General features: G+C 32.3%; 2 protein-coding genes across 9 annotated transcripts; both read right to left on the bottom strand.

Moving 5' to 3' along the window:
- Nucleotides 1-1,470: 1,470 nt before the first annotated feature.
- LOC110262370 (monooxygenase 2) lies at nt 1,471-3,742 on the bottom strand. The gene is made up of 6 exons (XM_021110973.2): nt 3,508-3,742; nt 3,271-3,417; nt 3,078-3,146; nt 2,815-2,971; nt 2,462-2,690; nt 1,471-2,225 (listed from the first exon to the last, which is right to left on the bottom strand). The coding sequence occupies exons 1-6, from the start codon at nt 3,594-3,596 to the stop codon at nt 1,672-1,674; spliced, it is 1,245 nt and encodes a 414-aa protein (XP_020966632.1). The 5' UTR covers nt 3,597-3,742; the 3' UTR covers nt 1,471-1,671.
- A 504-nt stretch (nt 3,743-4,246) lies between these two features.
- LOC107617310 (Splicing factor, CC1-like protein) lies at nt 4,247-11,338 on the bottom strand. Of its 8 annotated transcripts, XM_016319046.3 has the most exons (15): nt 11,173-11,338; nt 10,423-11,022; nt 8,785-8,863; nt 8,347-8,428; nt 8,193-8,249; nt 7,590-7,645; nt 6,777-7,011; nt 6,396-6,479; nt 6,077-6,151; nt 5,698-5,781; nt 5,368-5,432; nt 5,081-5,291; nt 4,901-4,989; nt 4,697-4,811; nt 4,247-4,581 (listed from the first exon to the last, which is right to left on the bottom strand). In XM_016319046.3, the coding sequence occupies exons 2-15, from the start codon at nt 10,931-10,933 to the stop codon at nt 4,540-4,542; spliced, it is 1,785 nt and encodes a 594-aa protein (XP_016174532.1). In that variant the 5' UTR covers nt 10,934-11,022; nt 11,173-11,338; the 3' UTR covers nt 4,247-4,539. The 8 variants fall into 8 exon arrangements, with proteins under 8 accessions (XP_016174532.1, XP_016174531.1, XP_088356128.1 ...); XM_016319045.3 differs by lacking the exon at nt 8,785-8,863; XM_088500002.1 differs by lacking the exon at nt 11,173-11,338 and having other exon boundaries at nt 10,423-11,075.
- Between the last annotated feature and the right edge of the window lie 8,574 nt (nt 11,339-19,912).

Raw genomic sequence — 19,912 nt, 5'->3', positions numbered from 1 at the left:
GTCTCTACTGGTGAGGTAGATGGTAAAACCTAGAAAATACTCCCTATTTTTGGTTATTAGATTTTCTAATTAAGGTACTAAAGTTTTGTCTTAATCATCTAGGATATTATTGATAGATATTCGACTATTCTAATTTAACTTTAGGTATTATAAAAGAGAATAGGTCTTCTAAACAAAATTTGTTTTCCTTCAACTCTAATCAAAACTGTTAGTTAAGAAACTAAATAACTTATTATCTTTACCCATCTCACATTACCAAAGTTTTTAAAAAATATTATGGTGTAAAGTACTATTTTAATCTCTAATATTTGGATTAAGTATTAATTTGGTTTCTAACGTTTTAAACATTTTGTTTCAATCTTAAAAATTTTAAATAGGTTCAATGTTATACTGTTAAATTTGATATAAATAATTAGCATATTAAAGAGTCAATAACATTTAATATCAGATTATCAGTACCTAAGTAAAATTAAAACACTAACGATCATCAATGTAAATCCTTTTTCTTTAATTCTAAAGCATTAATGATTGATGACTAGAATTTGAATTTTGTACAAGAAGAAGGACCAAAGTATTTTGGTTATGTTTATTTAACACATAGAAATAAGAAAATATGACTTAATTAATAAAAAGTTAAAAACATTGTTAACATCTACGTCACTCACTCCGTTAATTGTTCGTGTTAAATTTAACCCGGGACAAAATTGAATTTGGATCGTTTGAAACTTTTTTAGACTAAAATATAACGTTGGAAACGATACGAGCCAAATTAGTATTTGGCCCAAACATTAAGGACCAAAATAGTATTTTACTCAAATATTATGTATATACAAAAAATTATCATTATATATGTCTTTTTTTTTTTGTTTTCTATGGAATTCTCTTATCTAATAGGTCAAAATCTAATCCGTTGCGAATCAAAACTCCATTTAAGGATTTACCGACTGGTCAATGAGTTATTGCATGTACAAAGCAAAATTCGAATCCTCGACATTTGCTTAAGGGGACTAATGATCTAATCACTAGACCAACTCAAATTATTTATCATATATTTGTTTATAAATATATGTTATTTTGTACATTTTTAATGCGAATTTTGCATACCAACATATATTATATGCGAATAAATAATTGATTGTCAGTGTATAAATATAATAAGAAAAATTATAAGTTTAGAATAAAAATTGTCTTATATATAAAGTGGCCTTGGAGATTTCAAAGTTTATACATACAATTTAAGGGCCAAAGGGAAGGAACTTTGCAGTGTAATTTTCTCGTGAAATGCGGTAAGATAGAGAGTAACGAGATACTAAGAATCAAGATTGAAGCATTGGCCATTTATGGCTGATTATCGGTAGGAAGTGGTGTTGTATTTCCGTTTCCATAGTTTCTTTTTTCCAGCATTAACAATTTTTTTTTTAACTCAATTATTGAAGAGTAAAACAAGCAAACAACAACTCAAATACTCAATTTATAAATTTATGTGGGTCATAGTAAAGATAACATAACAACTATAATGTACATATCATTTTACAAAAAAGAGAACGGTTTCATAAGTTGGGATAAAATAACTTTTTTTTTAACATACGTTTTTAGAACTCAGCATGGAACCTGTCAGTACCTTCAGTGGATAAAGTGATCACGATTTATAGAAGGATTTTTCTTGGTTCATTAGTAGTTGTGTAATTTCCCACAATCAAAATCAGATTTCTTGAGTAACAAGCCACCAAGGAATGTAGCCAATAATTTGTCCCTCATAAAGCCAACCAATTTAGAACCACCCTGCTGAATAAAACCAACCATATAAGATGTGCTAATGAGATCAATGCCTCTCCATCTTCTCTCATTTGCATATTTCTTCATAGCTTCCTCAATCCTCTTGTATTGTTTTTTCTCTTCATTATCATCTTTCAAATGGGTTCCTTGTTTCTTGGAAAGTACCTCACCTAGGCGCCTTGCTAGAACAACACCATCTTCCAAAGCAGAACAACCACCTTGGCCAATGTCTGGCATCATGGGATGGAATGCATCTCCGGCAACACACACATTCCCTTTGCTGATGTTTCCGAACAAGAGCTCCCATGGATGTCTATATCTCAGTCGCGACAAACAGAAGTTATCCAGCTCGGTGTTTTCTATGACTGATCTTACATCACTTGGCATTTTCTCAAGTTTGTCCAATGCAAAATGCTTCAATTTAGCTGGGTTATGTTCTAGATCTTTATCTGCAAGAATGGTAAGCATAATGTTAAATCTCATAAGCTAATAACTGTTGTAAATGAATGTTAAAACAGGTAACAATTTCCACAGTAAACCCCTCAAAGGGAGAAGTGTTACTGTGCTTAGCCATTTGTAAGAATCTATTATCAAGAAAAGTGCTTTTTTATAATAGAATATAGCTTGTTTTCATAGTTTTAAGTAAGGAAACTTGAACAATTATGGGCTGAAACAAAGAAATTACCTTCACTGGTTGGATTCCAAGTGAAAAACCAATAAATACCCTTTTCATCGGTAGGAATAACACCAGCTCGAAAACCATCACCGAAGAACTGCATGAACTTAGGCTCGAATCCATGATTGTTCTTGTACTCTGCACATCCTCTGATTTCACATCTTCTAGTGAAAGCGGCCTCCTTGAAGCCTAACCACTTTGCAACCACAGAGTTCACTCCATCACAACCAATCAAAACCTTTTCAGTAGCAAACATGAAACATCCATGTATGTATAAGTTAAAATTTACTAATAACTTGCATTCATTGGATAAAACTTGTTTGTTATGTATGTCATGTAATGTAACACATTATGCTAATTACCTTAGTTTTGATGGTTGTTCCATCAGAAAGATGGAGCAACTTAAAGAATCCAGATTCCTCAATAGCAACAACCTTTGACAAATACCTGATTGTGTCACTAGAAAGCTCACTAGCAAGTGCTTCCAACATTATGTGCCTTCTAACACAACGAATTTCACTACACCCATATAGCAAAATTTTCAAATCAAATTAGAGAACTGAATAATAATCACACAAAAAAAAGCATAAATAGAGTGAAATTCATGCATATAGAGTGCACTCACTTCTTTCCTAGCTCCTTGAAAGAAATAGTTGATGTCTGCTGTCCTGTGATCAATGAAGTAGTCCCACTCCTGCAAACAAATTCGAGTTCTAATTCAATTTAACCAACTGAAACCCGAAAAATCACCATAAGTGATAAGTCAAGATTGACAATGTGAATAAGTATGATATGATAAATAGCTAGTTGGTAGTTACCCTTGAAGTTGAGGATGTTTGGAGCGGAGGGTGTTTGCAGCATCAACAGCATCCAAGGCCTTCCATCCATTCTTCCATATTGATAGAGCAAAACCAGTGGCTCTCAATTTATCTGAACTTTCTAACACCAAACTTGGGATACCCAACCTGCACCAAACAATTTATATTATGATCTCTAAATCACATAATCAACATATGGATTATATATAGTACGATAATAATTTTCATGGAAGATACTTGTGAAGTCCCAATGCAGTAGTGAGGCCAGCAATTCCAGCACCAACAATCACAATATCTTCTTCAACTAACACTTTTGTTGTTTCCATGATTTTGCTTTTCTGTGGGGAATACTAATCTGAATGTTAGGATTGAGCACACCACATGCAAGGACCTTACATATTGAAGTTTGAAATATATGATGACTGATATATTATTGAAGGACCAAGGTCCCATAATTCATTTGTTGCTTATGATTGGCCATTCATAAGCACCCCTTCTTATTTGAATGCCTACTAAGTTCGTCCGTAATATTTATTTATGGGTTTAGCTTAAAGTTACCCATTAAAAAATTTTATAGAAAAAAAACATCTATTTTATTATACGGTACTATCAGTAGAACGAACAAATTTCCCATAAATAGGTTCATAAATAGAGAGAAGCATCATAGTACTCGGGATGAACCAAGGAAGAGAAACGTTGCAGTTCTCTAATCATTCTTCATCCTTGATACTTGCAAACTGTTTTATCACATGCAATATATTTCGATTGGCGTGCCCAAAAAATGAGTCATTGCTGACACCCCAGATTTGGCATCTCTTAAATCTTAATACAACTTTTTAACTACTCTCCACTACTAAACAAAGATAATAATAAAAAAAAAAATTGTTTTTTTACTTGTATTAGTTAAAAAGATAATTTAAGGACATACCTAACCTAAAACAGTCACTCTCTACAGAATGTTATTGCGGACGCAAACTTTAAATAAGAAATATAAACAAATTAGAACATTACTGTCTCCCAAAACTTGGTCTGGGAGATTATCAATTTATCACCATCAACCAAAGTTGAATTACAGCAGTAATGTGTCTAGCAAACATTGCAAAACCATTGCCGCTATCAAAAACAGCAATAGGATCTTAAAATCAAAGCAACCCCATTATATATATAGCTTTTGCAAACAGCAGCTTTCCAACTTGCCATGTTGGAAGTACATAACTTAGTTACATGATTCATCATGCAATAACTACAAAACGATGGACCAATGAGAATTCATCTGCTATCTGGGAATTTATCCTCATATGTCTGGGGAACCTGCCAACAATTCACATGATTTAATAGATTTCTGGTTAGGGGTTAGAAAGCTGATAAGCTGTGAAAATCTGGAAAAATCCAAACAAGGAAAACAAAAATAATCAGTCATATGCACCATAAAGCTTGCAGTGATCATCTTCCCAGCAAACCATCTTCCATGTAGGGCACGCTGTGCACTTGTTGCGGATTGAGTATTTTCAAACCGTAAGTAGACGGAACCAGCACTATTTCTGCTTATCATAAAAAATGAAAAGATAAAAAAGCTGCAGCTTATCGTCTTATGGAAGGCATAGAGGAACATAAAGCTTACTATACTCACTTATCGACAAAGATGTGCTTTAACTTCCCAAACTTAGAGCATTCTGCCTCAACATCTTCTTTAATATCCAAATCAAAATCCGATTCCTTCTGCAGTACATAAGGTCAATAATATCATCAGGCCACTATTTTGAAAAAGAATGCAAGGTGAAAATCTTCATAATATAGGTCATTTAACCACCTCGTCTTTGGGATCAAACATATTCTTTAACAGTAAGCATTCACTTGGAACACCAATTGTATCAATAGAGGAAATGGTAGGTGTGGGAACTTGAAGGCCTCCACCTGGCAATCCAGGTACCGTAGGAATAGAAGAAAGGGGAGAACCGACCATTGCAGGCATATTAAGGCCAGTGACGTTGACAGCAGCATTACCAGCTGAACCAGTCATGCTACAAACAAAAGCAAAAGAAGTGAGACTAAAGTGATATCAAAATATGACGAGCCAAATTGGAATGTACAACAAACCTAGGTGCAGTGCCACTGCGGTTCAACTTCTGCATGAGTAATGCTCGAGAACTGGCATTCAGGGACTGAAAAATATAAGAAAGGTCAGCTAAGAACCAGTACAAGTGCCACTTGCACTTGGGACAGAAGAGTGGGGGTTATTGTTAACTGCATTCAATTAAATAATAACCACAAATCCACAATAAAATACTAGCGAAATATGATTATATTTATACTAAATGTGGTGGCTCCGATGCAATCATGGAGAAGCAGCCTTTATGGGAAAGCTGAGAAACATAGTAACATTTAAAGATATTATACGCAAATCTTCAGACAAAATATATCACTTACCAAGCCACCACCTTCATCATCATCAAGATCACCAGTATTTCCTCCAACTTCTTGCATTCCAGATTGATCAGTAATAGCGGACACCTAATCCATAAATAAATAAATAAATGCAATCAGGTCATTCTATTTAGATCCTCTACACACAAAGATCATAAACAGAATATCCATTTTGTAGCAGTCATTAGCATCCAACTTTTATTAATTTATGGACACTGAAGATCATATTTAGTTGTCTATTTTCCTGAAAATTAAGTAATATTCCACAAGCTGAGTGCTCATTTTGATATTTTAGTAATGCACATTCTCCAAATATAAAACCTAACTTGAGTCAAACAAGGACCACTAAACTCAGATCTAAGGACAAAACAATAGTACGTACCTTGATTGTCCTGCCACCAATTTCCAATTGACCATTCAAGCTCTGTGCATTTCTCGCATCTTCAAGGCGTGCAAACTACAATAAACAATGGTTCAATCAACTGACACTGCTAGAAAAAATTGCAATTTTATAGAAGACTAGTCTCTCAAGTCCTGCAGACTGCAGTTCAATACAATCAAAGCTTCCGCATAGAATATGGGCAACCTCTTCAAATATTACTATAACATATAATTTTAGAAAAGGAAGTTATAAAAACATAAAGGAAGAGGCAACCAAAATTGAATGCATTTAACCAGACAAAAAAGTCATGATTAATCACCTGCACAAAGCCAAAACCTTTGCAGTTCCCACTTTCATCAAGGGGCAGCTGGACAAGCTCAACCTGACCAAATGCTTCAAACACCTAAAAAATGAGACCAAGGAAGACAAGAGAATAACATAGGCAATTAGAAGGGAAAGATTGGACTCAAAAATAATAAATCAATAAACTGTGAAGGAAAAACAAGATCCTAAGTTCAACTAATTGACAAAGAAAGGGAAGAGAAACAAAAACACTAGATACATTCTAAGTACATGAGTCTAGCTCATTCTACAATCAGAATTGCATCATATCATGACGACCCCTTGCGGTCTATTAAATCTAGAGACTCATTTAGAAGTGACGAATTGTACATAGGCCAAAAGAAAAATAAGTGCTCACCGTCCGAAGATCAGTTTCGGTCATATTGAAATGCAGATTGCCTACATATAGCCTTCTTGCTCCCCCTGAATATGGGCCTATAGCTCCAGCAGGTCCAGTAGCAACAGATGTTGTGGACTGAACCAAATTTTTTTCTGCTTCTGATGGCTTCACCATCACTGGTTGACCAAGAAGAAATTGGCCAGAAAGTGCTATTGCCATGGGGACAGACATGACATCATAGAACTCAATATACCTGTAAACATAAACAAAAAAATATTAATTATATAAACATAAAAAGCCATTGAAAGAGCAGAGTTATAAAATGTAATTTTTAATTACAAATGCACTGATGGCCCATTAATTGAGATGGTGAAAGTTTTGTAAAATCACTGTACATAGAGAAACAGATTTCGATACATATAGAAAGGGGGAAAAGATAATAGACCATTATTACAATGAAAACTTGGCAAAAACTATGCTTGTTAATTCCACAGTTCCCTCGCATCATAAATATATCAGTATGTATATTTGTCAACCCCTATGGTGGTGTTCGGTGTTCATAAAACTAGCACACAATTTTTAAGTTGTACAAATTCACTTGAATCAAACATGATATACAAATTCTCAAGATATAATGCCATCCTTCATTCATTTATTTAACAGCCAACAGCACCTGTTTCATGCTACTCCCCAGTTTCCATAACTATAAACAGAAGTTAGCATTCAAGATTCTTAAATGGGAAAAGTATGATAGTCATTAATGGCAACTACATGGCATAACTGAGAAGAGAAACAATGATTTAGTTCTGTGCACAGGGATGTAATGCATACCCAACACCCTTAGAGCGTCTTGAATTGCGGTCCATAATTAACCGAACATCTCGCACCTGAATTTGATAAAAGAGAGATGTCAGGAAGACCTAGATTAAAATAAATGGGACCTTGAAACCAAAAAGACCAAAATAAGAAAGTAGAAATGCATAGCAATTGAGATATTATAAGTTAGAATTTTGTCCAAGCATCACTGCAGACTTCTATATACTATTGGCGTTAGGCAAGAAGGTGCAACATCAATCATGAACGTTACACTTTTAGTAAAAGTTCTTAAATTACTTGGCAGCTCACAATTTACTACAGTGTAAATCTATTCATCTCTTCATAATGATCTTTAAATTATGTTAAGTTATTAATAAGAATGGATGTAGTCACACTGACAGCAAACAATCTATACGTTTACAATCTATATTTCATCAGGTAACGTTGTTTTTTAAGGGAAACAGAGATATACTAGATTCAAAGGTCAGAAGGAAACAGAATCTAATCCATTTAGAAGGTATTTCTTCACATTTATATATTATACTACATGGTTCCATTCAAACTAACAGAAGAAAGCAACTCTAACGTTACATAAGAAAGTATATGGAGTATCATGACCTTGCCCGCCCTTGAGAAGAACTCATACACATCTCTTTCATCTGCTTTCAGAGAAATCTGGGGAAATGGGGAAATGCTTTGACATATTAGTGCTTGCGATAAATGATGTCAGCAAATAGAACATCTGGTTGCATTCCAGATATATCTGGATTACCTGATAAGCAAACACAGTTCTTTGATCTCTTTCAGGATCAACCTCAGGTTCTGCTGCCTCTTCCTTTTTCTCTTTATGTCTTCTGCAGCACAAGAAAAGTGCAAAATTATGGCCCATGTTATTCGAATATGTGCATCTCTTCATAGCAATTCAGATATGAAAAAAACAATAACATATGGATAACAAACTATTGCATCAACCATATTTTCCCGACACAAAAATTTCATAATCCTTAAATTTGAAAAGGAGCAGATAATTGGCCTTAAATGTATAAAGTCCAATTCCACGTTACAAAGGCCTGCAGGGAACTAGATTAAGTTAACATGAAATCCTTAGGTAACAAGTTTGAATTCATCACTTTGCTTGTTTAACTCAAAAAGAACCAGACCTAGAGATTAATGGAAATGGTAATTAATGCTACTGACACAAGATTTGTACCTTCTACAAATAAAACAAAATCTTATATTGAAACAGCATCGCCAATTTGGATTGATAGCAGTACGAAGGTTTGAGGGACCTAATTGCATTAAGTTGAAACCTGTTAAAAGCTTATATATACTTGGTAAGAGAAACCACACAAGCATAAAGAATGAAATTACTTTCATATATAGTTTATAGTTTTATAAAAGATGTCCCTAGTGACGAGACTAAATTAAAGGTACTAATCACCAATAACACGATGGAACATAGCACAAAAAATCCATCATATCCATGCTGTATAGAAATGACAAGAATCAAAGTGTACTGAATTTGGTTTCATATTTATCACGTTAAACAAAACTTAGGTGTCAAAGATGTTATCATCTGAGAGTCGCAAAAGTCATTCACTCAGAACCCATGAACCAATTGATATACAAGACCTGGACATTAATTATAGAATAGCCTAGAAGTATGATATTTCTTGAATTAATAACAACTACACCCATTACAAAAACTGTGACTAACATGCAGAACATTGTTTTTGCCCAAAGGCATCAGAAGATGAGATAGCTTCTCTTAAGCATAGCCCATTACTCCCTCACCAGCATTTCTGCAACATAATAAATGCAATTAAGCAACTAAGCTCAAAAGGGAAGATAAATAACATGCATCACTGCAGCTATAACAAACATTCAAACCCCCAAAAGCTTGCAATGCACTCTTTCCATATACACTCCAGAAGAGAGAAACTTTTGAAACCCAGAGCTGAGGTTCCAGTGTCTGGCCCAATTGCCAGAAAGACCATCTGTAACTGCTCTACCATATCTGCGAGTTCCCAGAATCTAATATTCAATATTCAGAAGCTTAAAAACTGGATAACAACAAAACTAACTATATAGAACGCAGAATCACTATTTCCATCTAGCTTAGAAAATAATTTAATACTACCTTTAAGCAAATTTACAATGAGTTTCACAGTACAAAGGAAGGCAAGCATGCCATAGTCACAGACAAGGGTAATTTAGTTAGATATAAAGTCATTCGTGTATATTTGTCCAACAACTTAAATTCTAGGACAAATGATTCATAACATGATGTCAAAGCATTAAACCAAACAATCCAATCATCCTAGCTCCCTTCCGCTCTTTCAACTATATATTAAATTTCAGCACAAAGTAAGGTCAAGCCATATTTGTTCATGCTACCTAAGAGGATAATGTCTTTCCTGTCATCTAAGCTTAACAGAATTATGAATGGAAATATATCTGGTTTTGTAGTAAGTTTGCAACTCCTATTACTAGCTGAATTTTGACAACGATTTAATTTTAAAATGACACAAGTATAGAGACTAGAAATCCAGGAGTCACATTTTGAAAGCAAATATGACAAACATCAACATCCCCAAAGGATTTTTTATATATAAAAACAGAGGCAGTTTAGTCATATAACAAGTAACTTTCAAGTGGAAAGCATATCTAATCCTTTCCATATCCAATGCTTTGCTAAAGCACCAGCTTATAGTCTTATATGAATAATCATCCACTGTTCTCAATAGATGTTGCAAGTTTAAAAGAACCAACAAACCAGCCATCTAGGTAGGCAGCTAAACAATTAAACACTGCCAAAAAGTATAAAATTGAAACAACAGAAGGATACCTGCTTTCTCTATCCCGTTCCCTGGATTCCCTTGCCCTTTCCCTGTCTCTGTAATCCTTATCCCGGCTCCTTTCACTGTCTCTATGCTCCCTGTCACGACTCCTCTCTCTTTCTCTGTCATCAGGATCACTCTTACGCCTTTCGGATTGACTTCTGCTTCGCCGTGAGCTCTCTTTCTCCCTGTCCCTTTCACGGTCACGTTCTCTGTCTCGCTCCCTTCCATACTTGTCCTCATCATCTCTGTCCCTATCTCTCTTCCCATCCCTGCTGCTCCTAGAGCTTCTATGCTCATCCTTCTCCTTGTTTCCATCTCTGGACCGGGAGTGACGACGCGACGAGCCTCTTTCCTTGTGCTTATCGTAATCACCACGAGAACCATCGCCAGATTTTGAATGCTTAGAGCGGTGATCCACATCATTATCATTATCATCATCACCATCATGATCATCCTTATGCCTGGAACTCCTACTATACCCTTTCTCTTCTGATTTGAAACCTCCACTCCTGCCATTAGCGGCTTCCTTCTCCTTCTTAAGCTCGGGATTCTCAACTTCTTTCTCTAAGTACTCATATTCATCGAAATCCATCATAACTCCAACACTGCGATTACAAAATGCTCTTAGTTTGGAGTTTTGAGGCGTTAATATTGTACGGGAACGTTGCAGCGACGGAAATCGAAAATTGAACGTTGAAATTAATATGAAAAGTGAATGATTGTAAGAAGAGAATCAGAATCAGAATCAGAATCACCTTGCTCTTTCTTTGACTTAGGAGGCGTTAGGGTTTGCGGTTGAATCTAGAAAATGAAAATCAGGTCCAAGAATTTACCAGTTACCACTTACCACTATCAAATCAATGCTTTTGCTCACACTCACACTCACTCTCAAAAAGCTGCCTCGTCCTTCAAACCAAAACCATAGCTTAGACGATGTTTTTTCTTTCTTTTCTGTTTTGGTGTAGAGATGGGCCTATTTGGATAAAATTAATCCAAAGCCCAAAGTTATTGAGGAATTGGGAGCAGCCAGCTTACTAGCATATTGTGATCAGCACGTCCAAAAAAAAAAAAAAAGAGCATATTGTGATCAGTGATCACAGACCCTACAAAAAGAAGTATTTACATTACGGTCCAAATAAAAAAAGAGAGTTAAGTACATTTATCTACGGGGAGAACCAACTTGGGTTGGTCTCACTTGTCTACCTAACTAAGGGTTTGTTTAGATGCTATTTTCAAAAAAAAAAATTAATGATATTTTTTTTTTAATTTTATAAAAGTAAAAGTGATTTTATGTTTGGATATCTTATGTAAAAAAATTTTTTTATTTATCAATTATGTTTGAGTAAAATAAGATAAAAGTATTTTTTTGTTTATTTATTATGTGAAAAATATATTTTTTTAAGAAAAAATATCTTTTAAAAAAAGATGTAAATTGTAATTTCTCAAAAAAATATTTTTTTATTTTTATTGTTTTTTACTTTTATTATTAGAAATTTGCCAAACACACTAAAAAATAAAAAAGATCTTTTTTTATTAAAAAAAATTATTTATTGATCTAATAGTGCCCAAACAAGCACTAAGTGTCGGAAATTCAAATATCATTTTATGTATGCAGCAATTTATTGGTCAGTAATAAACTTTTAAATGAAGTTTAAATTTGCGGTGAATTAATTTTAACCTGTCGAATTGAAAAATACTGTAAAAAAGTTCTTAGAGGTAAGATCCAAAGCTTCTTGAAATTGGAAAATTCTTATTTATGGTGTAAATTGATTTATTTTCTTACTCTATCATCTATCAGTTTTTCTCTCTCTTATTTTTTTTTTCTTTTCTACATTATTGAAATTCTTTTGAATAAATAGATATAATTACTCGATAAAATGCAAAAAAATTACTCCATAAAATATGAAAGATGTCTGACTCCTTGAAATTTTCGTGCAAGAAAAAAAAAACACTTGTTTTGTTAGGATAATGTATAACAAAGAATCAGAAATGTTTGTTATATATTTCATATTGACTATTATTGTCCATAAAGTAGGAATCTATAAGCTAGATTACAATATAATAATAAGTTTATAGGAGATTTATATATAGCAATTTTTCATGTTAATCTATCAAACACAATAGTCAATATATATATATCCAGGATGCTACGCATCTATGTAACTATGTAACCAAGTTGGTCCAATATAAAAAAAAATCCAATACCATTAAATGAAATGTGAAATACACGTGCCCAACACATACAAAATCGCTCTTGGCTAATACTTTTTCTCCCCCACTTCTTCTTCTTCTTCTCTTTTCACGCTCGTTTACACACGGAGCGTCTTCTTCTTCGCGTTCCTCCTTCTCCTTCTTTTTCGCGTTCCTTCTTCTTCACATGTTTTCTCTTTATCGTCATTCTTTTGTTGTTGTTGCTGCTGTATTTTTTTGTCTTTTCCTCCTTCTTTCTGGTGAAAAAGCAGTAGAAGGTGAGGAATAAGAGTTTTAAATAGTGCAGAATGAACCGAACACAGTACTCATAGTGAACCGAACATAGTACTTATGGTGAACCGAACACAATACAATTGTATAGTACTGAGTGAACGAAATATAATCCATTATATAAAATCAAATTCAAATAACCCTGCCTATAATTTACATATTATCAATTCAATTCAATTCAATTCAGTACACCTCCGTCCATTTAATTCAATTCAAATTAGCAATTGCATTTCATTCAATTCGATTCAAAATTTAATAATCCAAACTTTGTCAGTTTGATTCGTTTCAGAAGAGTAATCCAAATCGCTCTCCTGATTTGAAGTTGAGTCATTTATTGTTTCGATTCAGAAGTACAGATCGAAGAAGAAAACGAAGAAGAATAGGAAGAAGATAAATGTAACCAGATCGAAATAAGAAAACGAGAAGATGAACGCGACCAAAGGAGAACAACGAAGGTAATGCAGATCAATAAGAAAGAACGCGAGTAGAGAAGGAGAAGAAGAAGAAGGTTTGCGTTGCAGCAAAAAGTTTACGTTGAGCAAAACTTTAGGTTGCAGCACATTATATGTAGCGTGTGTATGACAAATGAGTGAGGAGTGAGAGACGCGCGTGTGGAGAAAATTACTTAGTTAACAACTATGTAAAAAATACATGAATACATAATTTTTCCGATATATATTATATAAAGCGATTCTTGTTGTGGAACTACTAGTGATAGATAAACCACCGGGCGAGTTAATTATTTCTTTCTCAAGTCGTATAAAGCATACATATTCCAATATATTTATTTAATTTCATTATTACTTATTACTTATTATAGTATCAGTATAAGTAGTCTCGTTCTCATTCTCGTCCTGGGTTGAACGTAAAGGAAATATGCATGGTTACTAGATTGCCACCAATGCTGGAGTAATAATACAGCACATACGGTACTGAGTTAGGTATTTTCAGCTAGCTAGAAATTAAAACACTTCTAGAATCAGCAGATATATAATTTATTTAAAATTCTTAGTCTTCTTTGGTCAGTCACTCAGCAGTTCAAACTACGTGTTATATATATGTAATAATTTATTGACGAAGCACACTCATATAGCATTTGTTTTTGGGACTAGGATTAGAGAATTAAGATTTAATATTGTATTTGATAGTTAAAAATTGTAATTAAATTTTAGTCTTAAAATATAAAATTTTAGTCTCTTTAATACTTTTGAAAGTAGAGATACAGTAAATCAAAATTTTTTTAGATAGAGATTGAAATTTTAATAATATATTTTTTTAAAAAAACTACCCTCATTTAATTTTTCAAATTCTAAATCTATCCCTTAATTTTTGTATTTATCTTAAATTAAACATAATACTGAGATATAATTCAGTATATTTTATATCAAACACAATACAGATCAGTTTCAATCTTTTTTCCAAACGCAATCTTAAAAAACACTTAATAACTACGAGTCTAACATTCATTATTAATAAGGTGAATCTTCAATAAGTATTTTCTTATAAGAATCTTTTATAAAGATAAATAACTTTTTTTTTACCAAAGATATGAGACTCGAACCCGCAACCTCTTAATTGAGTATGGGAAGACTATGTCATTTGAGCTATTACTCATTGGCATAAAGATAAATAACTTATTATAATAAATGTATGATATAATATTAGAATTTTATAATCATAAAATTTAGAATTTAATATTTATTTACTTTAAAAAATTAAAATTTTAGTAAAAATTAAATAAAAAAAGAGTAATTCTTGTCTGAAAATTTTAAACGTATTAAAATATATAATTATTTATATGTTCTTTCCAATTATTTTTGAGACAAGTAATTTCAACACATCCATCCATAAAAAATACTAAAGTATAAGTAGTTATCACGACTATTTTATAAGCTTCGAAACTAAGAAAAATTAGATGAAACGTCCCTAGTAAAACCCAATTAAAGAGTGCTAAACACTTGCATTATATATATTGTTACACAGATACACACGTATATTAAATTTAAATGCATGCCATCATCTTTAATTGATAATGATTGTTTTCAGGTTTATATATCTCTCTCTCTTACCAATGCAATAACCTTTCCTAAATATAGAATAGAATCCATTCAATATTATAGATTCAACTTTTAATTTGAACAATCAAAAGCACCCTTTTGAGGAGCTAAAAGAATAATTGATCATTGCATTATTCAAAATGGACCAAATTAAATAGTGAGAGAGAAGCAGCATAGCATATATATCGTTGTTCGTCTTTTTCTTATATCGTCATTGCCAACATCATTAGGATATATATTGCGATCATCATGTATGTAATTTAATTTGACCATTATTTAGACCATTTTGGATCCCTTCTACTCTTGCAATGCTTACAATATCAAGAAATTTATTGTTATATGTATAAAAAATCAATCATTAAATAAGATATTTAATTATAATATATATTAAAAATAAATTAAATAATATACATATTCATATACAAATACACAACATTTTTATTATAAAGGCTTAATTATTCTGTTGGCCCTGTAGTTTTATTAAATTTTTAATTAGGTTCTTATATTTTTTTTCCTTTCGATTGGGTCCTTATATATACTGCTTTAATTTTGTAATTTAGTCCTTCTTAATGTAAAAAATATTAGAGTTAACTACATATTTTGTTCGCAAATTAAAGGTATATTTATAATTAAAAGCTTAATTAAATCTTTGGCCGCATGTATTTTGGTAAAAATATTACGTTAATTTTAACATTTTTAACATAAAAAGAACGTAGTTACAAAATTAAAAGCAATGTAGGAACCAATTGAAAGAAAAACAAATATAGGGACTTAATTAAAAATTTGATGAAACTATAAGGACCAACAGAATAATTAAACCTATTATAAACACACATACACACACATATATATATATATATATATATATATATATATATATATATATATATATATATTCTCTAGTAGTAAATTAAATGTTAGATTATAAGAACGTTTTCATGTAATAAATAAATATATGTATTAATTCGATATAATTTGAATAAATAACTCACATTACTAGAATAAATTAATAGTTATATAATTAAAGATAAAATATATTTTTTCGTAATATTTGTAATTTTTTTTAATATTTCTAACAATTAATTATATTCAAAATTTTTAAATATTTTTTATTTATTTATTTTTGTTTTTATATAATATTTTTAACTTGTGTCAAAATGATCTGATCTTTAGACGGTTTTAATTTTGTTGTTAACGTTTTAGATGGAGTTAATATTCATATATAATAATTTTAATATAAATAAAAAATATTAAGTATAAAATTAAATTATAAAAATATATTTTAAACAAATCACAAATATTATGGAAAAAAAAAAATTTTACTTTGCTTATTAATTAATACATGTATGATGTATCCCTGCCCATGTCCTTAAGACTCACATGGAATGGGCTCCAAAACTTAGCTTTCAGTGAAGCTGTGATCTAATGCGTGCAAATCCTTCTGTGGCCAATTTCATATATTATTATTAATAGTTAATCATAAATTGTCACTTTCTTTTTTCTTGAATACATGCAACATCATAATATAATTCCAACTTAATTAGTGGTATCTAGCAAGCTAAGTGTGAACTGAAAACATTGCCGGCTAGCAAGCTAAGCTACCCAAAATAATATTCAAAAACACATAAATAAATAAAGGTTGAACCGTTGAAGTGATGAAAACATTGAAAACTAACCTAGCTAGCTAGAGATAGCTTATTATTAATGTGAAAGGTTGGGTTTCGGAACTATCTATATATCTAGAAATAAGAGGTTGATTTTTGTAGAAATAAAAGAAAATTGTGTGTAATACACTGGGATGATAACGTGATGTGTGTTTTTTTTTTAATATAGATGTTAATTTTTTAAAATTTTAATGAAAAATTTAACTCTCAAATTTAAAAAATAGTAAAATTATTAAATAAATTTGACTCTCAGATTTCATAAACACAAAATTTTAAAATTTTGTAATTCGATTTGTATATCTTTACTATAAAAAAATGTTGAGTACCGTTAAATTTAATATCGTATAATAGCGACGAATTTACCGGCAATAAAGGTGTCGAATTCGACATGTTAAATTATTATCGGCAAATTTACGGTTCTGACGGTAAATTCATCGATAATAATTGGAGGAAAACAAACAAAAATAGGCACATAAATTAATATCGGATTTACCATCGGATAAATTGGTCGATAAACTCATTTAGTAAAAACGTTATGTTTTGGTGACCCCCAAAAATCGACGGTAATTTTGTCCTAAATTCAAAGTGCGAACGATTTCCCCCTTCATTTCGAATTTCTCTCTCTCTCTCTCTCAACTATTTCTTCTCCCTTTCTCTCTCTAACCCTCTCCCTTCCTGCCGCTCCATCAGCCCCCTCTACCGCCTCCTCAATTCGTCTTTCTCTCTTTTCTTTCTTCTTCCACTCTCTCTCTAACCCTCTCCTCCCCGTCGCTCCATTAGCTCCGCTGCATGCCAGCCCCGCCACCGCATCCTCTCTAGTAGCCCCTCTCCCTCTTGCTACCATCCAATTCTGGCAGCCGCCACCAATAGCGCCGACCACCATCAATATTCTCCCGTATGCTTATGGATTTGCATTCTTTGGTAAATAATTTATATTTTTGTTTTTGTTACATTTATGATTAATTTAGGTTTTAGTTGTTAATTAGTATAATAATTTAATTAGAAATAATTTTTTTATTTAGTGAATTTACGTGGTTAAGATAGGATTAGGTTAGGTTATTAGACTTTTGTGAGTTCTAATGCTGTAATAATGTGATATTGTTGTTGTGTTGTTGATTTTGAATTGGAATTGAATTTACTAAATTGGTGATGCTCAAACTTGAATACATATACTTCACATAGTTCAAGTTATTCTGTTCAAATAGGCATATTGCTAAATATTTATGAAGTTGGTTAAACTTACTTTTATAGGGGTCAATGTTTGGTTAAACTAATTTTATCTATGTAATTAAATAATTAATTCTCTATCATTCTAGTAGTTCTTTATTTTATGCATAGTCAGTGTAATTAATTATATTATATTATTCGTTATGATGTATATATTATTATTATTATTATTATTATTATTATTATTATTATTATTATTATTATTATTTCCTGCATGAGTCAACAGTCAACAAGTTGATTAAAGACTCCAATAATAAGTCACATTAATTTTCAATATGTTTTAAGAGTGAAATGACAATAAATTAAAAAAAAATTAAATATGAGATCATTTTAAATGACTCATGGATGATTTCTTATTTGCACACGGACAAAATTATACATGTAGTAATATATATTGCTAAATGTTTGTGAAGTTGGAATGTGACTTACCTCTTTTGTTTTATTTGATTTTAACGGATAATATATTTCTTTAATTAAGTTTAACATCATTTATTTTGATTAAGCATTTTGAATGTTGTTGTGAATATGTTTAGCACATTTTTAAATGGTATGCTCTTTGCAGACATGACAATAGGTAGAGGTATTGCAGATCAGCCTAGTGGTCGTGGTCGTGGTAGAGGGAGGGTTTCTGGCAGTGCTCTTGGAAATTTTGGATTCCTCTCCCTCTAATAATCCGACTACCCCGGTGTCGTTATAGATTGTGGGGGCATCGGAACAACCGTTCATCATGGTCATGGTGCCTAATCCTAACTACGTCCCTGCGCCTACGACGATGAAGCCGCCTCTAGTCGCTTAGCAGCCCACTGTCTCGGCGATGCTGCCTCCAACAACGGACATCGCGACGCAAAAATCCTCTCACAAAAGCCATCCAGTTGATGCCCCATCATCACCTCCCATCGTACGGTTGACGATTTGGCCTGATGGCGGAACGGCGCAAGTACTACTTTAAGTCTTTTATATCCTGAATATTTGATATATCTTGATTGTTGATTCTTGATTATTGATTCTATTTTCAATGGATTTAGGATTGTAGGTTTGAACTGTTGAAAATGTTTGATATATTTTGATTATTTATTCTTCATTATTGATCATAGTTTAGTGGATTTATGGATGTTGCTTCTTGATTATTGACTGTTATTCATTTATTGTTGACAATTGATGCTATTTAAGTTCATTGTTGATGGATAGAGTTTGTGGCGCATTCCAGTTAGATGAAACTCTACCAAAATTTCTAAAAAAATCTCTATATATTATGGTTATTTACTTCTGAAGTTTTAATTTATATTGTCATATTAGTTTGTTTGTGAATTGTTGATAGGTTTGCACCAAATAACAACGCATGTACTCAGGAGATAACCAACGTCATCAAACTGATGTATGACTATTCATGGCCGAGCTACAAGAAAATCTCTCTGAGACTAGAGAGCGATGGTTTCAGAAGTGGACGGTAAAAACTTAATATAGTCAAATCTTATTAACTAGTTTATAGCTTATATTTTGTTTAATACGATATATTTTGATTAACTAATTTTAAAGTTTCTTTGTGCAGCTGAACTTTATATGGGACAAAGAGCACGATGCCCTCATCAGGAAGATATACGACCAACGAATGGGTAGACGGCTGCAACAGATGCTGGAGGATCTACATGAGAGGTGCAACCACCTCATTTTCTAGCTCCACCCAGAAATTAAGAAAGCTCTGTGCGTTTATTGGGAGACCGATGGGTTCAGGCATCAACGTCTCACAAACATAACAAACAGGAAATCAACCATGTCGTCCAAGTATACCAGCGGCTCAACAACCTTCATGAAGACTAAGGTTAGGCTGGTATGTAACTTCTCTAAGTTTCTTATTAACTTAGTTAAATTATTTGACATATCATTAATAAGCATCCTAACATATTGTTTTAATACAACATGCGTAGTTGAAATCGTTGGATTACGATGCAACATTGGCAAAGACTTTTAAATACACCCACACTTTGAAGGAGAACAAAGAGAGATTTACTGATAAGTGGTCTACGAATCATTATGTGAATAAACATCTGATCTTATGATATACAATT

Source organism: Arachis ipaensis, chromosome B9 (genome assembly GCF_059453495.1).
Source record: "Arachis ipaensis isolate K30076 ecotype BB chromosome B9, ASM5945349v1, whole genome shotgun sequence".
NCBI classification, from domain to species: domain Eukaryota; kingdom Viridiplantae; phylum Streptophyta; class Magnoliopsida; order Fabales; family Fabaceae; genus Arachis; species Arachis ipaensis.
Note: the sequence above shows the minus strand (reverse complement) of the source record. Positions and strands in the feature narration are given on the sequence as shown.